The sequence below is a fragment of the Dysidea avara genome, chromosome 8, assembly GCF_963678975.1.
Source record: "Dysidea avara chromosome 8, odDysAvar1.4, whole genome shotgun sequence".
NCBI lineage: Eukaryota > Metazoa > Porifera > Demospongiae > Dictyoceratida > Dysideidae > Dysidea > Dysidea avara.
This window is the reverse complement of record NC_089279.1, coordinates 6,861,639-6,878,347: the sequence shown is the minus strand read 5'-3', so window position 1 is coordinate 6,878,347 and position 16,709 is coordinate 6,861,639. Positions and strand designations below refer to the sequence as shown.

The 16,709-nt window shown below is 39.1% G+C and overlaps 4 protein-coding genes and 1 long non-coding RNA gene across 10 annotated transcripts in view; 3 read left to right on the top strand and 2 right to left on the bottom strand.

Annotated features, from left to right (window-relative positions):
• Nucleotides 1-7,214, top strand: part of LOC136263337 (DNA repair-scaffolding protein-like) — a 22,500-nt gene extending 15,286 nt beyond the window's left edge. The window contains exons 15-24 of one of the 2 annotated variants that reach the window (XM_066057854.1): nt 235-275; nt 328-387; nt 447-588; nt 5,197-5,285; nt 5,372-5,465; nt 6,026-6,113; nt 6,261-6,372; nt 6,618-6,674; nt 6,726-6,801; nt 6,916-7,214. In XM_066057854.1, coding sequence (XP_065913926.1) covers nt 235-275; nt 328-387; nt 447-588; nt 5,197-5,285; nt 5,372-5,465; nt 6,026-6,113; nt 6,261-6,372; nt 6,618-6,674; nt 6,726-6,801; nt 6,916-6,950 — 794 coding nt within the window. In that variant the 3' untranslated portion in view covers nt 6,951-7,214. Of the gene's footprint in view, nt 1-234; nt 276-327; nt 388-446; nt 589-5,196; nt 5,286-5,371; nt 5,466-6,025; nt 6,114-6,260; nt 6,373-6,617; nt 6,678-6,725; nt 6,802-6,915 lie in introns of those variants that run through there. The other variant, XR_010704568.1, reaches the window with a different exon arrangement.
• Nucleotides 7,143-10,382, bottom strand: LOC136263340 (uncharacterized). The gene is made up of 6 exons (XM_066057857.1): nt 10,154-10,382; nt 9,720-9,762; nt 9,581-9,619; nt 8,611-8,930; nt 8,481-8,534; nt 7,143-8,285 (listed from the first exon to the last, which is right to left on the bottom strand). Exons 2-6 carry the CDS (start codon nt 9,742-9,744, stop codon nt 7,236-7,238), a joined length of 1,488 nt encoding a protein of 495 aa, XP_065913929.1. The 5' UTR covers nt 9,745-9,762; nt 10,154-10,382; the 3' UTR covers nt 7,143-7,235.
• Nucleotides 10,347-12,633, top strand: LOC136263345 (ataxin-3-like). 3 transcript variants are annotated; one of them, XM_066057867.1, is made up of 10 exons: nt 10,347-10,504; nt 10,605-10,653; nt 10,704-10,819; nt 10,872-10,916; nt 11,409-11,494; nt 11,552-11,618; nt 11,676-11,763; nt 11,813-11,989; nt 12,353-12,419; nt 12,457-12,633. In XM_066057867.1, the coding sequence occupies exons 1-10, from the start codon at nt 10,481-10,483 to the stop codon at nt 12,590-12,592; spliced, it is 855 nt and encodes a 284-aa protein (XP_065913939.1). In that variant the 5' UTR covers nt 10,347-10,480; the 3' UTR covers nt 12,593-12,633. The 3 variants fall into 3 exon arrangements, with proteins under 3 accessions (XP_065913939.1, XP_065913940.1, XP_065913941.1); XM_066057868.1 differs by having other exon boundaries at nt 10,348-10,504; nt 12,474-12,633; XM_066057869.1 differs by having other exon boundaries at nt 10,421-10,504; nt 10,576-10,653.
• Nucleotides 12,536-14,804, bottom strand: LOC136263341 (hyaluronidase-1-like). 3 transcript variants are annotated; one of them, XM_066057858.1, is made up of 4 exons: nt 14,050-14,804; nt 13,856-14,001; nt 13,717-13,797; nt 12,536-12,939 (listed from the first exon to the last, which is right to left on the bottom strand). In XM_066057858.1, the coding sequence occupies exons 1-4, from the start codon at nt 14,747-14,749 to the stop codon at nt 12,607-12,609; spliced, it is 1,260 nt and encodes a 419-aa protein (XP_065913930.1). In that variant the 5' UTR covers nt 14,750-14,804; the 3' UTR covers nt 12,536-12,606. The 3 variants fall into 3 exon arrangements, with proteins under 3 accessions (XP_065913930.1, XP_065913931.1, XP_065913932.1); XM_066057859.1 differs by having other exon boundaries at nt 13,729-13,797; XM_066057860.1 differs by lacking the exon at nt 13,717-13,797 and having other exon boundaries at nt 14,050-14,803.
• LOC136263348 (uncharacterized) lies at nt 14,623-16,709 on the top strand. The gene is made up of 2 exons (XR_010704572.1): nt 14,623-14,946; nt 16,201-16,709. It is a non-coding gene; the product is annotated as an uncharacterized lncRNA (long non-coding RNA).

The window sequence follows — 16,709 nt, the reverse complement described above, 5'->3', positions numbered from 1 at the left end:
TGGTATAAGATATGCTTGTAATGCCATACTGTGATGTTATAGGGTTTTCCTAGATGGCATGAGTTTCTTATTTCAATTTCAGTTTGTGATGGAAACTTGAGTGCACCTGTATAACCCAGACACTTAGTTAAGCTCCCCTAGATGACCTGGAACACCTTGATAATCAGGATACTTACAGCTGGCCCAAAGGTTTCTATCAACTTTTTCACATTAGATATTTTTATTATTCTTTAGGAGCTAAGCAGATCATGTCTCTCAAGACCACAGGAGATCTGGTGATTTATTGCAGCTATGTTTTGTAACAGTTTTCATTGGTGCAATTTGCAGGCCCAGCCACACCCATCACGGGTTACACTACACGTTATGGTGATCCACTTCAATAATGAGGTAAAATGGTGCTACATAAAGTGTGGGGATTGTTGACTCTTCTTTATTCACCAATTTAGTCAGATATTTGTCGGTTGCTAGTGGCAACCAGCGGCAGTAACATGGTTACCACCGTCCATGTCAAACCTGGTTGTGTTTTGAACCATCGCCTAGCAACAGCTAATGGGAGCTATGTCTTAATCAGAGATGCTTGTAATTCAGGTAAGCTGTAAAAAACTTTAGTAATGCACCACTGAAGCAATTGACAGCAAATGTTTAGTGGATACCATAAAGGAGTGAGTATATAGAAAGCGAAACTTGGAAAAATCCCAGACCCTTTGGTGACTGTAATACTTGCATCGAGAGGACCAAGAGCAACAGATTAGTATGTGATAAATGAATGCATAAAGTAGCACGGTGGAAATATAGTACGTGTTAATGGGCCTTTGTTTGCTGTTATTCAATCAAGTATTCAACAGTTATTGTATATACGTGTTTGGAGTAGTCCAGAGGAGGTACGACACACTCACGTGAACTAATAGGATTTGTATAGAGTATTTTAAAGCTACTTTTGGAGGGTATCAATGAAAACTAGGTGCCAATTGAAAGCTTTTCTAATGCATAACTTAATAGTACAGTGAACCCCATTGGTTTGATTATTAGTATACAAAATGATTGGAGATGCCATCACATGATGAAGAGCTTACAGCATGAAACAGAGGACAAATGGAAGAAAATTGTATTCAATCCCTGTCAAGGGTAGACTAAACATTAGAAGTCAAAATATGAATATTCTTTATAATAATAATGCTTAACATGTGTTGTACCTCCTCCAAGAAAACTGTAACACTTGTGATTGTGTTGTCACAACTTTTGTGACCTGCTTGTCCCAGCTGAACTCTGACATTATCTATTTCACTTCAATGCTACCATGTTTTGCTTGGTAGACTTAATACTGCAGCCATTAACTGGCAGTGTAAACAAACAAACAAACAAATGATATCTGAAGTATTTGTGTTATGCAATCATGTTTAATAGGTTAATATGCCGTTTGATACTCTTGACAACAATCACAACACATAAATGCAAATATTTAGTCCTGATTCCTATCATGTGAGCACATTCTGTATTATTACAGTTTGTAAGATGCAAACAATATTTTGAAGAGATGAATACTGATGGTGCTAAATATATTTATTGCTATCCTCGAGTGTGTAGGTATTAGAAAAGGGAAAGATCGTGGTCACCGTTCATGACTTTTATTGAGCTTATGCACATGTTTGAGGCCAGCTTTAGTTGATAAATGATGGGTATTGTATGGTGTTGAGCAGGGAGGTCTCAAGTTGTCTCCACTAAATACGATGTCTTGCCAATACACTATCAAATAGTTCTAATACATACCAATACATAGTTCCATTATGACATGTGTAGATCAGTTAATAATATCATTACAAAATTTTCACCTACATCATCAGTGCATCTCAATATTATTGATGGTGATTATTTTTGTAAAGCTTTATCTTACTGTACCTGTATTGTGATGTAATGGGTGCTTGTGTATATTTGGTGGTTGTGAAATGCAGCGTCTATGTGGTGTATATACATCTGATCTGTAGGTATGTATGTGCATGCACATGTGTGTGTGTGTGTGTGTGTGTGTGTGTGTGTGTGTGTGTGTGTGTGTGTGTGTGTGTGTGTGTGTGTGTGTGTGTGTGTGTGTGTGTGTGTGTGTGTGTGTGTGTGTGTGTGTGTGTGTGTGTGTGTGTGTGTGTGTGTGTGTGTGTGTCATTACCCAGTTATATCCGGTTGCTATTGTTATTGTTTCCTTAAGAAAGAAACTCAGTCTACACAGCAGTGTACAGGTAAGGTAAGTGGCGGTGACTGGTGACAATTAGAAAAGCAGCTCACTCAGCTGTTAACACCAATCGGTACCTGGTGTCAACTAGGGAAGCTAATGCCAACTGTCCATGTCTCACATGATGGGTGAAGGTAGGACTTCGAGTGCCCACACAAGGTACACATTCACCTCTGACAGCCTCCTGTGGGCCACTGGCCCAGGATTTACTGTGCTGACTCCTAGCACCTGAGCCATGCACAGGTGCCTCAGTGCTGGTTGCATGACTGTTGAAGGCTTTGCCTTGTACTGTACACACATGTACAGCTGAATATTAGAATCACTTTTATTGTTTGTGTGTGTGTGCGTGCGTGCGTGCGTGCGTGCGTGCGTGCGTGCGTGTACACATGTGTAACATGCACATGATTTTTTCTTTGGCCGGCTAAATGGCCTGTTCTTGCTACCACCCTCCGCTCCAGTTATTGCTGGACACATGTTCAAGAAGCAAAACAGGCTGGACTCATTAGTCCCTGTGCCTATCTGTTCATCAAAACGAGATGGACCTGCTACCATGAATACACATTGTTGCACTCTGCTACAATGTGTATGTATATTCGTGGTAGCAGGTCCATCTTTTTTTCTTTTTCTTTTTTTTGAATATACATTATAGCAGAGCACAACACTGAGAATGACAGTAGTGTGATAATGGATGTGTTTCATCATACTCGTCTAGTCCTGAATTCGTAACCACAGAGCAGTGGGCATAATACCAGTTTTTGCTTTGTACTAATCCAAATTCATGACTCGTTCCACCACAGTCAGGTTCACAGTTTGGATCAAAGGCCAATACCTGAGGCAACTATGATGTGTAATGTGGTCAGGAATGTGACCATGTGTTTTGACACCTCAGGTGTATTATAACATTTCACCTTATGTCACCCAATCTGACACCACAACTCTTTTGGTGGTGTCATGTGATATTGTAATCAGTCGAGTGTTAGTAAATATTTTTATCACTGTTTTCGGATTGAGAAAAATATTGTAAATCATTTGCTACATATCATCACCATGTTGCAACGCTTTAGGTTTACTTTGTCAACAAAAATTTGTCAATTTCTTGATATTAGTATGTAGTAATATTTTGTGTAAGTTATACTAGCCTCGGTACTTGATTAATGATTATCTTGATTGCTTGATTCAGTTCTGATTAGTGTCTTGATCATTGTATTTTGTTGTGAATGCATCAACAAGGTTGATGATCACCCTGTTTGAGGTCACTCCAAGGTCTGTAAGTTGACCACTTTGAATATCCCATATGTATCAACAAGCTCGTTCAACCACTTGTTTACTCTAGTCAGGAAATTTTACCCATAGATTAAAAAGATCTTGATCACAACAAAGGTGCCTAGGTGTAATTTTAAAGTTCACAATTTTTTTCCATAGACCTGTATGTAACAAAAGAAACTGCCCACATCATACTGCTTACTTGTACGTATGTCAATACGCTCAAGAATTTTAAGGGTAATCAAGCATCATTTTCATATGTCAGTTACTCTAAAATATAGTCATTGAGATTATTTGTTAATGTACTTAGGTAATAGGAAGTATTGGGCATTAGTACAGTGTAGAAGTGTTCTGATTATCATGGACTAGACTGGCTTCATACTACAACACTTAGTTGCTATGATCTTCCATCTATATTGTAACTATATTCAACAGTATATACCAATTGTTGTGATGGGCTAATTGTGTAGGTAGCTGAACTATGTAAAGTGGTAGTAGATATGAATATAGCAACCAGTTTGTGTTGTCAAGTAGTTAGAACACCAGCCTGGTAGTCGTAAGGTCGTAAGGTTCCTCTGCGATGTCCAATTGCTTGTGTTGTTTTGTTACCTTGAGCAAGAAACTTCACTAGTTTACACATGGGGACCTAGTGACCTGACATCAACATGGGAAGCAAATGTACAACTGTCCTTGTCTCATTTAGTGGTATTGGGGTCATGAGACTTGGACAGTCCTCCCACGAATTTCTTGTCCCAGGAGGATGTTTGCACAGACTTTAGTGCCTGAATGGTGCACTGTGGTTTGCTGAGCTGTTTCGCACAACTGCTAGAAGAGTGTGTGTGTACCACTGTGTGTTATTGTACTGTGTATGGTATGTGTAGACACACTGTGTATGGATTTGAAAATTCACACTGGTAGTACCACTGAAGTATATAAGAGGTCATAAAACATAAAGGCTATCAGTGGGACTTGCTCAATAACAATTCAACAGCTTTTCTTTTAATCACCATGTCAGAGTTGAGTCAAAATAACAATCAATAAATTTAGCATGTTCAAAGGCGATCCTAATGCCATACACCTTCACCATAGTAACAGTTGACTGGTTCACATTTCCACAGGAGTAAATCACGCAGTAAGGGCTACATAATTATGTAGATACGACGTCTTTTCCCTAGCCTGGTTATGAATTTGTATGTGCATAGGTAATACCAGGAGGCTATCAGTGGCTTTTGAAATTCATTTAAGGCGAATGTTAGAGTTAGCTTTATGCTGTAAACAACTTGAAAATGGTTAAGCATTGCTGCGTCTCTGTGAAGGTTATGTCTAGGTCTGAGGTGTTCCATCCATCTTGTGCGGTTGTCGTTGTTACACTGTCTAATGGACTGTACATTGTCATATCCCATAGAACAGTGTATTGTATAGTATGTTATGTGTTGCCATTCTTTCTGTTTCACAGTGTAGTACCCCTTAGGCACTTCCAAGGGATTGAGTCACCACTGAGTGTCTAGTATTTTTTCTGAAAGTCAATTGACACTTTCACAGCACAGTAACGTTGTGTATTCCAGCCACCAGTTTGCTGTATACTGTATGTGTGGGGGTGAACATACTGGTACATGTACTATTGCCTCCATATGTAGTGTAGTGTGTGTAGTTTGTATGATTGATACATGGTCCACCTCCATTGAACATACATGTTCTCCTCCATGTAACAGGTAACTACACTGTCTACTGTGATAGCTGTACTCTAGTGGTACCCACTGATCAATATGGTAACCTGACTGATGTTGATAACCTCTACCCTGTGAGGATGCATACATACACACGCACGCACGCACACTACATACACGTGCTAGACATAGAAATTTGATGTCATTGTTTATCTTCTAGCGGATATTATGTACTGTTGAAGACTGGATATCACCCATTGTAATAAGACTGAGTAAGACCAATTGCAGTGTTGGCCAACTAGTAGCTGTCAAAGGTTCGTGGAAATAAATTAATGTATATTGTATAACTTGAGATACCTTTCAAGGGCATGACAGCCTTTGATAGTGATGGGTGCAGCACTCTTAATTAATTAACACTTCCCTTATCACCTGCCTCATTTTTATCATAAGGACAGTATCACCACCCCATCACTTCAGCTGTTAATAGATTTTATAGGTGTTCTTAAAATAAGCAAACATTAGAAGGTATCCCTGTGTACTAAGGCCACAGTTTACAATCACATTATGTTTGTTGCAATAACATCTCACCTTTGAAGAGGGAAGACCAATATATAAAAGTGATATTGTCCTAAACACAGCTGTGATACAAGTGTCTGGGAAGTGGTATTATTATATATCAGGGTTTTACCACTGCATTAGGAATTATTGCGGTATTAATAATACATCTAGCGTTAGGTACGTCCACTAGTCATGCAAACTATTTCCCGTGACTTCTTAAGAAACAATTTTACACATGGGCACACTACAAATTGACATGTACAAAGTTTAGAAGTTTAACTTAACTTAAATCACATCGGGTGACATAACTCTGCAGGCACAGTCATCGCAGTGGATGAAGACAATGCCAGTTATCTTCCTTTGTGTAATTCCTGTAATGGACACCTGCAAGAATCAAAGGAACGGTGAGGTGTTCGGCTAATTTGATCAATTTGTAGAGATGAAACACTTTCACACTTGTGTGTGCTGAAATCTTCCTACATTGTTGGCTGGCACTCTTACAATATGATCAATTGACTTTCATCTTTACACTGTATGTCTTCTCTCATTAGAGAGCTGTTTTGTAATCAGTGTCAAGTTGCTGTGAACAGCCCTGGAATCACTATAGAATTGGCTGTGTATTTGACAGATCATGAGCTACCACACTACACCATCCATGTACAGGTAGGTGTGCATGTAACTGGATCATCTCATGCCTGCAATATATCTCTATTGAGGGACATTAGTAATACCACTATTAGATGTATAGGAAAACCTTCCTCAATATCCATCCTATAGAGAGACCTAGTAATTATCAACTTTAAAGCTTGTTACAGAATAATTTATCACAATGTTCTCAGGTTTTTTTCTGTGGGTGGTAGTATGGTTATTTAAACTATAGGTATATTATGTTACATTACTTTTTAAAGCTTCATAGAGTTACAACTTCCAAGTTACTACCTATTGACTACTCTGCTGCAGAAGAGGTGAGTTTCAAGTGGGTGTGGCTGAGTAACTGGCACCTTAACTCTATGCAGGGTCTTGACATCAATCAAGTACTAAACCGGACACTGTTGTTGAAAGCCTGCCACATACTCTCCACGGACGATACAAGTTAGTCAACAAAATTTAAGTGAATTAGTGATAAGTACTAGGCACTGTTAAGATCAGTACTGAGGTTTTTAATGTGTACCTTACAAGTGCCTACAAGTATCTTGTTCTATATAGTGATGCACATGGAAGAAGTAGACTGGACAAGGTGATCTTACATTGCAGCTACCTTTGTACCCACAGAGCATCAGTGGTAGCAGGGGGCTGCATTAATTACTACATTTTACACATCAAAGAGGTGACAATTCCTCTTAGAGGTGTCGAATGTTATCTGACACCGTCTCCATATGGCTTATCACCCATTGATGTGGTCTCTTTACTAATCACCCAGACCATCCACTAACTTGAAATGTTGTAATCATTGTGCTCATGTAATATGGTTTTTTAAATAAAAAAAAATCTGCAGTTAAAATTTATACTATAATGAAATGAAAATATTAGACTTGTGTTCTCTTTGAGACATGTAGTATGTGAAAATGATGATGGTCATGACGATGAAAATGTCTTACATATGGTCGGTGATCAAAATTACAGACAGCCATGTCTGTCTGTGGTGATAAGCGTCCTGAATTGTTTGGGTAACATGCACAGTCGTGGTGTGCTCCTGTCCGGGAGTGACTACCAAAGAACTTGTCACAAGTGGCACTTGGTAGGGAAGTTCCATTGGCCGATGTACCCACTTCAAAATGTTCATGATAATAATGCACTTCTTGTTGGAGTTGTACCATACTGTTAACTGGCTGTATTTCAGCCTCTTTATGCTGTACCACAAATGGCCGTCCATTGGGATACTTACTGGCATAATCTCTTCCCATGCTGTGTGACTTCCACTTTGCTTTTGACCTGTTATGCCGATTTTCTGGGATCCCCGGGGCATTGTTGTCAATAGACTTATCAATTTGGTCTGCTAGGGATTTTGAGTGTACCTTTTTGTGGCCTTTTCTGTGTCTCACTGGAGTGAACAACTTGGGAGCTTCAGACACATCAGTCATTGTGATCCCTTTGCCCCTTATCCCTCTACTATCACACTGTTTAGCTATCTCTTCCAACCGACTTTGAAATTCTTCATCACATTGTCTACCACACCGAGATGTGTCCTCTTCTGACTTTGATCTCCCCGACAAGTGCCACTCATTTTTTCGTCTCGACAAAGACGGTGTCAGAGGTGCACTAGAATGGTGACTGTTTGATCTTCGCGGTCTTGAAGTAGTTCTTTTTGTCTTCACAACTTCATCTTTTTCTTTAAAACATGACTGAGCTACTTGCTGTAGTCTTTGCTGAAGTAATTCATCAAATTGTTCAACATCTCTTTCACTAATCCGTAATTTGGAATGTGACACTCGCTCTCTGTTCCTCGTCTTATTAACATTTTTTGTTCTATCAGTAACTTGCTGATGGTTTTGGTGTGTCTGATATTTTTCTAGGAGTGCCGTTCTCAAAGTGGACTCCACTCTATTACACACGTATTCCACAAAGTCTTTCCACTCCTGTGAAAACCAACACCATCGAACATCAAAGACAACTCAATACACACAATTTGGCTATGCTAACAGGAAACAAATACCATACATGAATATACTTATACTTCATGACACTCAAATGGCTTCTATAGTCTATTTAAAACAAATTTGTATACACAACCAAATTAGTAGATAACTATTATAACAAATGTGATGTATTACCTGCTCAGAGAGATTAAAGAATGGTGAACTGTGTTGGCTTCTCTGAATGGTTTCCTAAACACAAAACAGCGTACACAGTTAATCACTTATCAAAACAACAATATCTTGGACTAATTGTTAAATTTCTAACCTCGGTTGCAACTGAAGTTGTTGATTCCTTTTTCTCCGTTTCCTTTTCTGTCTCGGAAAATGACGAGTCAGTACTACTCATGTCGCTGTGCTCGTGATCTTGTAAAGAGCTACTCAATAAATTAGAAGTCACTACACTTGGCTGTTCTGCTGCTCTTAATAGTGGCACAGTATCCAGTAAAGGAATGCTCTCCAGAGATAGTGACCGACCATTGTTTGTCGTTGCTACTGACATGACTGATTGAGCAGCCGGTAACAATGGAACTACAAAGCTGTCCACACTATTTGCTCTTCTCAGTCGAGCTGGAAAGCATATCATTCCTAAAACAAATGAGATAGCTGCGTACAGATGTGGCATAACAGAACTATATGTACCCACAACAAAGGCCGTGTGGCCCCCTCAAAGCTTTTCAGTACCCACATTGGAGCCTTGAAAGAATAACAAATAATACATCAAAGATTGTTATTATAAATGAGTGATCAGGCCCCATTATGGTATGCCATTTAGTAAGAGTTCTGCTATGGATACTAAATGTTTTAAGAGATAAAGCCTAATACATGCCTTTTCCATTCATTCGAAAATTGAAAGATTGTGGTGTAGGGTGAAGGCGTGTGCAACACATCAAAGGCCTACACTACAAGCCCTCGAACCACAGTGACATTTTATCCCTATCGAGTCAAAGGACACAACCCACAAACTACACATGTGCAAGATTACATACACTGTGTCTTTTATGAGGCAACCCCTTTTTCTATGCAGAACTCCAACCACATTTCAGAGCGTCAATTGCCTGGCACAGAAGGTGATAACAACACTACATTCTAGTTTGTGTAACATTTCAAAGGTGTTATTGGTGATGCACAATGCTTTGATCTCTTTTGATAGTATAAGGTTGTTACACGACTGTATAGGGTTACATTGTCTCTGCTGTGTTCACTGGCACATGAAATGACACTACATGCCTCATTACCTGGTAGTACTTTACTGTTCTTAGATGGATCATCTAAACCTTTAAGATGAGACAGAGGACACATTTAAAACTAAAATTGAGTTTTAATGTGTGCAGAAACTATGGACAATATTAGTATGCACATTATACACAAACATACCAAATTTGCTATGGTGTTTCCCCATAGGTGCCTCTGATACACACTGCAAGCATAACAACAATACGTGAATTGTATATCTACCACAGTATTAAAATACACAATGCAACCCTAGCTTAACTCGCGCTGCATATCTTCTGAAGTGGTTAGGGTAGCTACTTAACTGGTTGGGGCACATTGTTTTAAAGCTAAGTAGCATTAACCGCATATGAAAGCATTGTTTGACATTTTTAAAATACACATTTATCCCCCCCAATGTGTGTATATCTAGCGTAATAAGTTATTGCAGCTGAACTAACACTAATGCTATGGAGTTTCATGTACCCTTAATAATAGACACTGCGTTCGGAATATCATACAAAATATACATAAGCGACCCTCAATACACCAAGTTCGTATATAGCTAGAATTATTATCGAACGACTGGGTGGACTTACACAGCGAATGGCTCGCGAAACTCCTGCTCATCAAATCTTGCGGACGATATCTACAAGCGTAACAATCCTTCGCCTTAATAAGCGGCTCACATCGCCAGCTTTGGCGGAACATAAATTGTAACACGATCCGCCAATGGCTCTGGAATGTTGTGATCATCATAATTAATTGCTGCCAATCATTTTACAGAGTTCACAACAAAGGAAAGATCAAAGGAACCGATTGCTTAGAAAACAAGCGTGCTATAGTTTTAATTACGTCATAGCCTTGTCGCTGTAAAAGATCAGGCGCGTTTAGTGTTCACTGTGCTTCAATGTCCACAGCGTTACATGGATAAAATCTTCCACGAGAAGGTTAGTACCTTTTTACATACAATATCTTAAAACACTTTGATATTAAAATAACTTTGTTGTGCATTAATTAGAAATGACAGCCTTCTATCATGCAATGTAGCAAGATGGGTCGTTATGCGCGCAACATTGTCTGAATTCATTACTTCAAGGTGTGCACGTGATATACTGTACTATAGAGCATGTTATGGTACAACTACAGGCCCCTACTTCACACCAATTGACTTGGCAAACTTTGCCCGAGAGTTGGATGAAGCTGAGCGGGAAAGAATGGCAGAGGGAGACACTCAGTCAGTAGAATTCTTGAAGTACATGCAGGTACAACACTCAAGTAGCAGATACAATGCTTATCAACACCTTGTATGCATAGCAACCATCAGCAAACATGGATGACAGCGGATTCTTCTCAGTTCAGGTAACCTGCAGTATGTGTATTGACATAAGTGAATTGTGCAGTGTTGATGTCCATTGAACAAGACCTCTTGTACTATGCAACAAGAGATTTTGGTGGAAAAATGAACGCACAATTCATCAGCTTAAAAAAAAACATAATTTTGAAGCACTTATCAATGTTTAAAGTTGGCCATCATTTTCTTTTTGTCAAAATTTCCTGGCATAGAGTGTGCGCACATGTAGAAATGTGCGGAATATATTTTTTCTGCTGAAGTCACAGGTTTGATTTCCCTGGTGGTATGTAAATTTAAGTGATGAGTTAAGGTCACTTTGGCCACAAAATCCTATCACTTTGTTGAAACTGATACTTGATTATTTGATACAGCTTCCATGCTTTCTTGTGCCCTGTTTGCAGCTAGTGGCTTTAACTGGATCATTGAATTCTTGATTATTTAACACGTGTTTTGTTGGCCTGTCTGTCACATTTTGCCTTTCTTCTTCCCTTCACCAACAGGTACTTAGTAGAGCTTTGACAGTATGGAACTTGGAGTTACTGCCCCTGCAATCTAAGGCCGCCCAGGAGGCCCAGCAATGCCCTCAGTAAGTCATTTAAAAACTATCACTTAAGTCTTGTACTATTTCTTTGTGTGTGTGTAGGGAACAGAAGGCTTTCATCTGTCATCTCGATGAACACTGGTTTACCATAAGAAAATTTGCTTCAACAGTATGCCACTTTGTATGTGTGTGTGTGTGTGCCCTCATTATGTAGTGTATAATCTAGTGGGTCAACTTGGACTCATTGTGTTCAGCTCCTGAGGAAGTATCTGATACACATTTAAGCCTCTTCTTAGCCCAACTACAAAATGATGGTAAACTTTGTTGTACTGTTATAATGATGGCATTGGTGATGCTGTTTAGGTTATTCTATATTTGTTGTTGCTGGAGACTTGCCTGTGTCAGAAGCTGATAGGGAGATGGCAGCATTCTTGGCTAAGAACAAATCAGGGTTTGATGCACCTGGCCGTGCGCTTGGGCGTTCAGATCTCAGTTATGATACACAGTTAGCATTGGCAATATCTGCTAGCTTAAATGAAGGTATTCCAAAGCACACTGTGTTTGCAACAATATAAAGTTAGGAATTTTTCTTTCAACTAACCAGCCCATTATTGTATTCAAAGGTGGTTTATTGAATGTTCTCTTTGATACTTTTCAATAGTTTCAGTTTATGTGGAGGCAAAGTCCTACACATGTTATGTACATTTATGTTGAATAGAGAGGAATTCTTTGATGTCTGCTTCAAGCATATGCCATCAATGAAATATGAATTACTCATCAACAAAATTTATTTAACAATTTAGTGGGAGCTGTGTGTATAATCTATGAATGTGTTTTTACTGTTAGTGTGTGCATGTTTTTGCTGTTACATAGCCATGCGTGCCTTTACTAACTTTGTTTTAGAGCCATCTCAATCCACAAGTAATGATGCTGAATTGCTCAGGCAAAAACGCTTAGATTACTTCTCTAAGTGAGTTCACCTAAGATCAAAGGAAATAAAGTAACAGATTTGTGTTTTCTATAGGAAGTGATGTCATATTTCATCATAACTCAAATTTTATTGGTGCAATGAATGTGGTTGCCAGGTTATGGGCCACACTAACAGTCCTTAGTAACCACAGCTATTTTCTTTTATATTTATAAAAATTCATTGTATTTTAAATGATATTTACATATTTAATAGAGCAGTTCTTCCCAGAGTAATTAATATAACAGTCACAAGATATTAAATCATCAGTTGGTTCTGTAAAAGGGTTTATTTTAAAAGAATCACTGATGGTTACGCAGTGTCCATTGCCACTGCAGTGATCCCTGCTGCACTGTTGTGTCCACTCTGTAATCCATTGCAGTGTTGGGCCCAGAGTCTGGTCAACATACAGTTTAGCTTGTTCGCAGATGAAAGGATTGGCCACGGTATCTGTGCCACCCCAAATCACCACACCACTGGCTCCAGATAAAGCAGGGATAAGGTAGCTAAGCAGCAAGTCGTCCTGGAGAACATGTTCATAGGAATCCTAACTATAATACAAACTAATTTGCTTCACATAAAAGAATGTGTGTATGTTATCATGTATAATGTCCAAACAGAGACTTCAAGAGTGTCCTTTGTGAAATCATAGGGAGTACAGATCAATGACTGGTGGAAACTAAGCCATGGGTCTTCAAGGAAAGCCACTACAACACTGATCAGGACTAAACCAGTGTCACTGTATTTGTTAGCTTGCCTACTTTAATGGACAGTAAAAATTGGTCAACAATCAGAATTGACAAAAAACACCAAAATCAAAATTCCTAGAACTCTGCATATCACGCACTTTGTTGCCACTACAATTGGTGTGAAGTAATTGATCAAAAATATTTATTGCTAAGATGTAACACCCAAAATTTCCTGCATCATGTGACCATGTTTTGGAAAACTGGTTGTCGTACAGTGATTTGCATGTCGGTTGTCATCGCACAAAAATTCTGAATGGGACTCACATGAAAACCAACCAATGATAGGCGGACAGACTTTTTCAAATTCTTACAAAGTATCTGATTGGCTGTTTTTCACGTGATATCACCAGCAAAAAGAATTGTAACAGACAACTGTCTTGCAATTTACTGTACATAGTTCAAAGTAAGTTGTCTGCTATTACAGGCAGGCTATTACAGGCAGGCAAACTGCTTGATGCATTGATGGATCTGTGATCAACATAGAAGAGCAGGCTACCGACTGTGTACTGTAAAACATTCCATTTTTTAAGCTACTCGTTGCGATCCCTTACTGGCCCTATAACCTGGAATAAATATCCCATGACCTGCCTATCCCTTCTGGAGTAGCGAGATGATGAGAGGCCGTTAGCTACCTATACAATGGATAACGTAATAAGTGCAAAACCATAGGCAAACTAGTACGTTGCTTACATCATCCAGAAATAGCTGAGATCGTTCATACAGATACTGTGTGTAAGGATAGATTGGAATAGGGGCACTTCTTTGGGACACTACTCTCTGTGCTTCCTTCATGTACGCAACTTGCATGTGGCTACCCGTGCTGTTATGAAGTGCACCTGTATACTATGGTAACAGAACTAGTACCACAACTGTGTCACACTCACTGAGATATAGTGATGGGAACAGTGCTGTGCTTGCCTCGTACAGCCACATCAGTTTGTCATTACTTTCCTGTGAACCTGAGTCACACTGGAGGTCGACTATGTTCCCATAGCAACGTGGAAACTCGTAGTAACCCCATAGTGCACGAGGTCTCAATTGATGTCCAACCATTAAAGTACTCTCCATGAACAATTGAGCTGCAGCATCCCATTGTGCTTTAGCAGTAGCAAGAATAAGGTCGTTGTCTGTCCAATTAGGGTATTGCTGCTTTACTAAATCAACTGAAGCTTTTTGGTAGATTGACATGCTATCGAAATTGTGCTCAAATAGTGGCCGCCATGTCTCAAAGTCAAGTACAGCAAGTCCATCATAATCTTCATCTGGGATCAACCGTTGTATATCCTGTGATGCATTGCTCACGTGAGCTGCTAGATCTCCCAATTGAGGTATTCCTCCATTAATGTACTCTCCATTGTTAATCACTGGCATCTTGCCTATCCCAGGGAACAAGGTTATGTACTGTCCCATCCGTGAATCATTAATGTTTTGCAAAATGTCAAATTTTGTCACGTTGAACAGAGGGACACCTTTATGGACGCACAATATAGTAGCGCAGTTCCACACAGCGGCGTACGGCCAATCTGGAAGCGTTGCTGCATTAACAATGTAGAGGAGAAGTAAACACATCGAAGTTTGAGTCATAGCGCCAAGAAATAGCTATGTATTCGATTACACGCACAGGCGTAAATTTAATTACGGTTATAGGCGCTTAAACTGGGAACTGATACGCCTCGGGGTTGAGAACCCTGAGTTGTCAATGATAGGATCTACGCTAGTTGTAAAAAAAGGTGACAGAAAAAGAGCACCGTATAAGTTACACGACTAGGGGAGTCGCCAACGTGAGTTCTCTTACACGGTGTACGCGCCATTGTGGCGTTGCATCATCTGTAAACAAGTGTTAGCAACTTTTGCATGGTGTTTTTGTGTGCTTTTTTTTGCGTTGTAACCTTGTGTGTGTGTGTGTGTGTGTGTGTGTGTGTGTGTGTGTGTGTGTGTGTGTGTGTGTGTGTGTGTGTGTGTGTGTGTGTGTGTGTGTGTGTGTGTGTGTGTGTGTGTGTGTGTGTGTGTGTGTGTGTGTGTTGCATGTTACTAGATATTGTCTCGCATAGACTTTATTCCTTTAATTATAAAGAATTCATTGGCGCAAGTTTTGCTCACCCTAATGATGTCATACCCATTGTCTTGCTAGTAATTCGTGATGGTTTCATGACTTAATCAATTGCTTTTATCAACTAAAAGGTTGATCTCTTGTGGGGATTTCATAGTGTTTGAAGGAATTTTCCAAGAATTGTAACTAAAGTATGCCACACATCCTGAAGTTTTGACTTGGGTGTACCCTACAATAGGAAACAGTAACAACGAAAGTAAAGGTTGACAGATCCACATTTAATAAGCTTCGTTAGGTTAAGCCCCGTTTGATGAATTACAATATACAAGTAGACAAATTCCATCAACTTTTTTTTCTTGTCAAAATTTTTGTGTCTTGTATCTAGTGAAACATGCTCAGTGAGGAAGTAGTAGTTGTTTGCTGAGACTGTTAACGATAACACAGAAGTATAATTTCTTTATAATGTTGATTTAATTTACTCTATTATACAAGTGAAACCAGTTGCAATAGTATCCATCAACCATATCTATTTTGTTTTTTTCTATATCCATTGTACTGGAGTGAAAATTTTCAACATTGCGTATATAGTTTGGCCCACCTCGGCTTGTCCCTACCATGTCATTCAGCAAGACAATTTGTGTGCCATCATAGTTAATAGTATGGCATCTTTTCAATGTAATAAGATAGCCACTAGTATACTGTACCAACATTACTTTGACTACTAGCACACTTCTGCATGCAAGTCAAGTTAGTATAATGTTACATATGACTTGTTCAGAAAATGGAATATAACATCTGTCCATGTGTTTACTGATAGCACTGTACATGACCTAACGTTAGTGTAAGAATTATTGTTAAACATTTTTAATGGTTTTTGTTGATAAGTTCTTGTAATTGTGTTCTCTCATAAATTGTGAAGGTGTTCAGTCAGTTAAATGTTTTTAATGGTTTTTGTATAATTTTTATTGTGATTGTGTTCTTATAGATTATGGGGGTGTCGGTCAGCCGGCCAACAGAATCACCAACTTATGCTATTGTTCTGCCAGATTGTGTGCTGGACAAACCATGCAGTGAGGAATACCTCAGAGCACTGGCTCCATTTATCATACAATGGGAACAGTTTGCCATTCACTTGGGTATCGGCAGGGACGAGAGAATTTTAATCACTTACAATTCACCAGATGATTATGAAGATCAGAAAATAGAGACATTGCTAGCATGGAGATATAAGATGGGTAATTTGGCCACCTACCGAGCCATGTTCAAGTTTTTTGACAGAGTTAATGCAACGGAATTGATTGACTCATTAATAGCAGTGTTGAGAAAATCTTATCCCAGTGAAGTATCAGCCCATGAGCGTTTAGTGTAACGCAGCACATGTAAAACTAGTCCAATTTTTCACCTTAAATTTGTGTGTATTGCTTTTTAATGTTGTGACTGTTGTTTTTGGCATGTGTGTTTTCAATGAATAATAATAATTACGTTTTTCGGAAA